The 7,719-nt window shown below is 57.5% G+C and overlaps 1 protein-coding gene across 1 annotated transcript; it reads left to right on the plus strand.

Annotated features, from left to right (window-relative positions):
* Positions 1-3,816: 3,816 nt before the first annotated feature.
* On the plus strand, positions 3,817-7,117 carry ATP6V0B (ATPase H+ transporting V0 subunit b). The gene is made up of 8 exons (XM_056130975.1): positions 3,817-3,986; positions 4,709-4,757; positions 5,089-5,172; positions 5,295-5,372; positions 5,551-5,620; positions 5,747-5,798; positions 6,010-6,200; positions 6,825-7,117. Exons 1-8 carry the CDS (start codon positions 3,920-3,922, stop codon positions 6,849-6,851), a joined length of 618 nt encoding a protein of 205 aa, XP_055986950.1. The 5' UTR covers positions 3,817-3,919; the 3' UTR covers positions 6,852-7,117.
* The last annotated feature ends 602 nt before the right edge of the window (positions 7,118-7,719 follow it).

Raw genomic sequence — 7,719 nt, forward strand, 5'->3', positions numbered from 1 at the left:
TCTCTGGATATTGACAGATGTCCTGTGGGGGCAGAACAGCCCCCAGTTGAGGACCAGAGAGTTTGGCTCGTGCTGCCCAGTGCCGCTCTGTCGCAGCGCTTAACGGAAACAGGAGTCAGGTGGGAATGTCTGTTTCTCAGTCACATTGGTCGTGGCCCTCGAGGGTACACTGGTAGTGGCCCCGGAGAGTACAGTGTAGTTCTGAGCTTCTCCCCAACTCCTCCTGGGACGCTGCGGCTCTGCACCAACCCTGAGCTGTGTCCTCAGGGAGACGTCACAGAAACTTGAATAAACCAGATACTTTCCTCCTTCGGATTCTTTTCATTCATCAAACCCTGCAGAATGCTTCTTGCCTGGGTCCTGTGGTTGGAGATTTAAATTGAATTCTCGTCCTCACGGTGTCGCAGGGGAGAGGGGGTGTTTTGTAGGTAATTAGCACACCCTTCTCTGATGGATCTGGTGGAAGCTTGTGGCGGGGGGTGGGGAAGTGTTTGTACCTTAAGCTGGCGCTCTTGGAGGAAAGACTAATAGGAGAAAAGGGTATTTGGCACAGGAGAGAGGATGGAGGCACTGGGGGATCTCAGATATGAGCAGGAACTCATGTTCTTTTGCCATTTCACATCCGCTGTCATTTTAATGTACCTTAAAATCCTGCTTTGCAAAGTATTTTTCTCCTTTTCATCAGGGGAAGTAGAGTTGAGCCACAGCTAGTGGTGTTCAGGGAGGTGTTGTTGACACACAACCCCCCCCCCCCCCCCACAGACGTTGCTCCAGGTGGTGCTCAGGTACCAGGGATCATAAGAGGATTGATTCTACACAAAACAAGCACCTTAACTTTTGTACTCTCTCTGAAAGGTGTTTTCTTTTACTGTAAATACCACCTAGAATTTTATTTAAGTTTTGGTTTGGTTTATTTAAGCTTTTGGTTTGGTTTGGTTTTTGAAATTTTTGTTTCGGTTTGGTTTTTTGGTCACACCCAGCATTGCTCAGGGCTCTGCACTCTTGGTGGACTTGGGGGCCCATCTGGGTTGCTGGGTATTGAACCTAAGTCTGCTGGGTGCAAGGCAGGTATCCTACTCGGGATACTCTCTCTCTGCAGCCCCTACAGATAAGTCCTGCACATCTGTGTGTATGAAGCACTGGAAATGCAGCAGTGACTTCCCCCCAAAAAGTTTGGGGGTGGGTGGAGTGTTAGGACACACCTGACTGTGTACTCAGTAGTCACTTCCAGCAGTGTTCTGGGATTAATGATTCGGTTCCAGGGATTGAACCAGGATCGGCGGCGTGAAGGCAAGCACCTTATGTCCTAATGTTCTACAACTTCTTTCTGGGTCTCAACAGAAACCTTTTCTTTTTTTTCCTGTGGTGGTGGTTGGTGGGGGCGGTGGGGTCATGGTGGACAATATCCTGTAGTGCTCAGTGGTTACTCCTGGCTTTGTCCTCAGGGATCACTTCTGGCAGTGATCACACATGCAGTACTGAGGAGTAAGTCAGGGTTGGCTGCATGCAGCCTTACGCCTTATACGTCTCCCTAGTCCCTCAACAGAAATCTTTTTGGTGTTTACATTGGGTGGGGGGTGGACAAGCAGAATACTTGGCCAGAACGTCGTTGGGGAAGGGAATAAGGAAGAGGGATTGGCAACATTAAACATCACGACCAAGGAAGGTTTTGTTTTTTTTTTTTTTTTTTTGCTTTTTGGGTCATACCCGGCAATGCACAGGGGTCACTCCTGGCTCACGCACCCAGGAATTACTCCTGGCAGTGCTCGGGGGAACCATATGGGATGCTGGGAACCGCATCTATTGTGTGCAAAGCAAACGCCCTACTCCCTGTGCTATCGCTTCAGCCCCCAAGGAAGGTTTTTGAAGGTCAGTAAAGATGAGATGACAAAAAGTTATACAAAAAGCAAAAAAAAAAAAAAAAAAAAGATGGGGCCAGAGCAATAGCATAGCGGGTAGGGCGTTTGCCTTGCATGCAGCCGACCTGGGTTCAATCCCTCGCAACCCAACCCATATGGTCCCCCAAGCACCACCACCAGGAGTAATTCTTGAGTGCAGAGCCAGGAATAACCCCTGAGCATTGCTGGGTGTGACCCAAAAAAAAAGTTATAGAGTGAGGGACTGTAGCTATAGTACATCGGGTAGAGCATTTGCCTTGCACATGGCCGACCCAGGTTCGATTCCCAGCATCCCATATGGTCCCTGAGCACCTCCAGGAGTAATTCCTGAGTGCAAAGCCAGGAGTAACCCCTGTGCATCACCAGGTGTGACCCAAAAAGCCAATAAATAGATAATTTTTTTAAAAAAAAAAAGAAGTTCTTGGGGCTGGAGAGATAGCACGGCGGGTAAGGCGTTTGCCTTGCACGCGGCCGACTCGGGTTCGATTCCCAGCATCCCATATGGTCCCCTGAGCACCGCCAAGAGTAATTCCTGAGTGTAGAGCCAGGAGTCACCCCTGAGCATTGCCGGGTGTGACCCAAAAAAGCAAAAAATAAATAAATAATAAAAAAATAAAGAAGTTCTAGAGTAAGCCAACTGGATAGAAGTATGAGCAGTAGGATGTGGACTAGAATGTTCAAGAAAGAGCAGGGAGAGCCAGGAAGAGAATTCAAAGGACTGCAGGCATGTTTAGCATGTGGAGGCCCAGGGTATAATCCTAGCAGCCATTGTGCCAAACTCCACTAGGAGAGACTCCCATTGCTAGGGAGAACCAGGAGAGATGGCCCCTCTATCGCTTGTATTATATAGGTCAATTATAGATTATAGCGTGACCTTCCCCATCTCCCGCCCGCCCTCCTCCATAAGGGAAGCAGCACTGAAGCCAGTGAAGAGAGTGGAGGAATGTTAAAAAGCAAATTCAGGTAAGGGTTGAGGAGCCACATTGGTGGAGGCTTAGTGGGGCATTGAAAGTATACTTTGGGGACCAGAGTGATCGCACAGCAGGTAGAGCTCTTGCCTTGCACGCAGCCAACCCAGGTTTGACCCTCCACATTCCATAGGGTGCCCCGAGCCCGTCAGGAGAAAACCCCTGAGCGCTTTTGGGTGTGACCCAGAAACAAGAGTATACTTGGGGAGCTGGAGAGATAAGAGGTAGGGGACTTGGCTTGCATACAGCCAACCCGGGTTCCATCCCCAACACTCCACATGGTCCTCTGAGCACCACCAGGACTGATCCCTGGGCACAGTCATCAAGGATGTGTCAGGCCCTGAGTTACACCCCCAGTACCACCTGACCCCCACCTACCTCACCTGGTGCGGCCCTGCTGTCCCCCAAGCTGCTGGCTGGTGTGGGTGGAACTGTGTAGGATGTGGTGGGGAACCAGGTGTCGCTCCTTCAACAAAAAGTATGTTAGCTCCCCAACTCACTACACACACACACACACACACACACACACTTATTTAAAGGGGAAGGGCATGATCTATCATCAGGACATCACTGGGGCACCAGAGCGAGCGCAGCGCCCTGCCTCTGAGTTAGGGTTTTCTGGCAAAAGGAGCTCTAGAGGTCTGAGGGGTCAGCTGGGCAGCGGGGTGAGCAGGAACAAGGATGCTGCAGCAGGCAGAGGACCCCGATGCGGAGAGCAGGACCCCCCGCGGCAGGGTCGGCCTGCAACGCAGCGGGCGGCGGGACCTGCGTGGGAGCAGCTGGGCAAAGCTCGTGGGCAAAGCCCGGGAGCAGGGGGGCGGAGGGAGGGCGCGGCCGCCCCGAGGCGGCCCCTTCCGCCGCCGGGACTCCAGCGACCACAATCCCCGGCGCGCGCCGCTCCGGCGACGCCCGGGGTCACGTGGGGGCGGCGCGTCACGTGGGCGCGTCAGGTGACGCTGCGGGGCGGGCGGCCGGGCTGCGGGCGGACGGCGGACGCAGGGACGCGGTTTTCTGGCCCCGCGATCCGACCCCGGCCGTCGTCGTCGCGCCGCCATGACGGGGCTGGCGCTGCTCTACTCGGGGGTCTTCGTGGCCTTCTGGGCCTGCGTGGCGGTTGTGGGTGAGGCCGGGCGCTGGCGGGCGGGCGGGGCCGGAGCGAGCCCGGCGGGGGCCCCGGGGTGCCGGAGCCCCGGCGCGGGCTCTGCGGCTCGTGCTCCCGGGCCGCGCCCCTGCCGGAGCCCCGGGGTCTGCCGCCGCGCGGGGAGGGGCGCGGCGGGGCCCGGGCGCTGCCTGCCACCCCCGCCGCCCCTCCCCCGGCCCCCGGCCCCCGGCCGTCCGCCCTCTCCCGGGGCTGACCGGCCCACTCGGATCCCGAGCCGAGCCGGCGGCTGCTCCGGTTCCGCTTTTCCTGCCGGCCGCTGCCCCCCACCCCCACCCCCACCCCCACCCCGGCCTCCCCCGGCTTGTTGGGTCAACAGCGGCGCCCACTGGGCCGGCGGGATCTGGTGGGATCTGGCGCGGCCTGGCCGAGCCCTTGCGCCCTCCTTGCCCCGGGGGACTCAGGCCCCTGCCGGCTGCCCGAGGCGGGTCTGGGTCTGGGTCTGGGTCTGGCCGGGGCTGTCAGCGAGGGAGGGGCCCTGGGATGGGAGTGACGGAACATGGAGGCGGCCTGCTGTGCTTTCCACCTGGAGGCCTGCCTGGAGACTCGCCCTTGAACTTGGTTGTGCGTAGGCAGAGCTCGGGCCGCCGCAGCTTCGTGACCGAGCCTGGCAGCTCTGCTCGAGGGAAGGGCCCCTCGTGCCCCAACCCCCTCACCGCCCCCTTTTTCTCTTCCTGCTGCAGGGATCTGCTACACCATTTTTGACCTGGGCTTCCGCTTCGATGTGGCATGGTAAGGGTCTTTGGGAGTTAGGAAGTCTCGGCCCAGTGCTCGGGGCTGGGCGGGGGTGGTTGGGGGGGTGGGGTGGGGTGGGGAAAGAGCCCAGAGGGCTGGAGCGCTCGCTTTGCCTGCCTGCACAGGCCCCAGTCCCATCCCCCAGCGTGCCCGGTTCAGTTTCCTGAGCACTGCCCCAGTGGGGTCTCCCGGGGTGGGGGGTGTGGGGCTCTGAAACGTCCGAAGTGGGCACTCCCGAGCACTGCTTGGGAGAGGGGTGGGTTGGGAAGGCGGGTGGGTCGTGTGTCCCACCGGCGTTGAATTGCCCTCCTCCCTGTCTCCGACCCAGGTTCCTGACCGAAACTTCCCCCTTCATGTGGTCGAACTTGGGCATTGGCCTTGCCATCTCCCTGTCGGTGGTGGGGGCAGCGTGGTGAGTCTGTGGAGCGTGGTGCCAGGGGGAGGAGTTGAGTCACGGCAGGAGGTGTCACCGGGTTCTTAATCATGCCGGTGGCAAACTTGGGCCCTGTCATTCCATATCTTACCCTTCCCCAGGGGCATCTATATTACCGGCTCCTCCATCATTGGGGGAGGGGTGAAGGCCCCCAGGATCAAGACCAAGAACCTGGTCAGGTGAGTGAGGGCTGTGGGAGGTCGTGAGGAAAACGCTGCATCTGTGTCTGGCCTGCTTGGGACTTGCCACCTGATGGGCCAGGGTACCGTGGCACAAAGTTGGTCTGGGGACTCCGGAGCAGAAGGTCGGTTTCTCATTTATCTTCCTTCTCTACCCCCCACGGTCCACCACCTCCAGCATCATCTTCTGTGAGGCTGTGGCCATCTACGGCATCATCATGGCAATCGTCATTAGCAATATGGCGGAGGTATGGAGGACCAGGTTGGGGCGGGCAGAAGTTTTATAGTGTGTCGAATGTGTTGCCTATTGATGGGGATAGAGGACGGGCACAAGGCATAGGGGGTGGCTTCTGATCCTTTTCTGCTTCCCATAGCCTTTCAGTGCCACCGAACCCCATGCCATTGGCCATCGGAACTACCACGCAGGTAAGCGAGTGTGAAGACCAAGAGCTGAACTGAGTCTTCTCACCTGTTCCCCCTTGCCCAGTCGTTATCCTCCTCGTTTTGGACTTTCTCATCTACTCGTGCCAGCTTGGGAGCACTGGGGTGGCGATTGCCCCCCCTGCTCCACGCGGGGCCCTCCACTGCCCCTCCCCGTGCCCTACCTTGGCGTGACTGCTCCCTTTCCGTCCCGCAGGCTACTCCATGTTTGGGGCTGGCCTCACGGTGGGCCTGTCTAACCTCTTCTGTGGAGTCTGTGTGGGCATCGTGGGCAGTGGAGCCGCACTGGCCGATGCGCAGAACCCAAGCCTCTTTGTCAAGATTCTCATCGTGGAGATTTTTGGCAGTGCCATTGGCCTGTTCGGTGTCATCGTGGCAATCCTTCAGGTGCGGAGCCTCCCTGGGGAGCTTCTGAGTTCGGGTCCCCGTCCAGCACCACCCCCTCCCTCACGTCACCCAGAAGTCCGCAGTAGCTTCCAACCTCATTCCCTCTTCTGGTTATCCCTTTTTCGAGGCTTTATTTTTGTCTGCAATCTGGTATCACCGACAACCGTTCTATTTTCCTCTTTGTTGCTTTACGTCTCCCTCTGTCTCTTCCATGAAGTCTCTCTGTGCCGGTGCGGTCTCTTCGTCTCTTTGTCGCCTAGGCTGGGTGGGGAGCCTGTCTGCCTTTAGCCCTCTGTGTTGGTGTGTCTGGCTGACATGCGTGAGTCCCATGGATTTGCTGAGGGTTTAAGAGACTGTGGGTGCCTGGCCGAGTTGTCCTGGGTCCTGGCACTCTCCCTGTGCCAACTTCTTTCCATTTGTCTGTCCCACAGCCTTACTCTGTGGCTGTCCACCAGCCCCCCGTTGATGTCTGTCACATATCCATCCGGGTCCAGTGCCCTCTCTGGTCTCTTGGGTGACCGTCCTTCCTCCTGCTGCGGGTTTGGAAGTCTAATCTTCCAGAATTCCTTCGTGACTTAAGGATTCCTTTCTCCCTGCCTGATTTCTCCTGTTTCTCTTTTACAGACTTCCCGAGTGAAGATGGGTGACTAGATCGTCTGTATGGGTGTGGCCGTGCCCCCCTCTTTATTTATTTGTGGTTTTCCTGGGGTAGCTGGCGTTGTGCCCCTTAGCCTTTCTGGAGGCTTGGTGTTCAGGAGCCATCCCTGCACTCTTGCCGCCTGTCGACTTGGTGGCACTGCCTGGCTGGATCCTTATTGTGGGGAGTGGGTCACTGATGACTGGGCGCAGCCATGCCCCAGGTCCCACCCCATCCTGTCTTCCCAGTGTTTGTGAAATAAACATGGTATTTGTCTGGATCGTGCCCCTTCTGTTGCCTTTCTTGCCCTCCATTCACAGAGCCCCAGATAGGCTTGTGGACCTCGACTTCATGCCAATCTCTCATGGACTTTCTGTCTGGTAGCTCTGTCCGTGCTCTGAACAGAGCCGGCTCTAGGGTGGGGAGGGAGGTCCTGAGTCTGTTGGTAGCAACAAGGGAGTCTGGAGCTGTGGACCCCGTTGCTGGGAAGTCCTTGCCCGTGTGCTCATGAGTCCCAGTTAGCCCCATCGGCACACTTGGCCCAACCCCTAGGCAGCGTCCACTCACCCACACTGTGCCCATCTGGGTTTTATGCCCATCTGGGTTTTAAGTCCCTTCACTTCCACCCATCCCGTGGCTCGACTCTCCCCTCAGCGTCTTCCTGGTTCCCAGACCCACTCACCCTGACCCCTACCCCACTCCTGTCCAGCGTCTGGAGACCCCCAACCCCAGCCACCTCAGGACCCTGCCCCTCACATTCCTCCCTATGCTTTTTGTAAGTGTCCGCGCCCCCGAGCGGGTTGCTGCCTTTAGTGATGCTGCAGTGAATGGGCTGATCAATTCCAGGTCAGCCCATCTTCCAGGCCCCTTCCCTGGTTGGGT

Source organism: Sorex fumeus, unplaced genomic scaffold, assembly GCF_029834395.1.
Source record: "Sorex fumeus unplaced genomic scaffold, SorFum_2.1 ptg000082l, whole genome shotgun sequence".
Classification (NCBI taxonomy): domain Eukaryota; kingdom Metazoa; phylum Chordata; class Mammalia; order Eulipotyphla; family Soricidae; genus Sorex; species Sorex fumeus.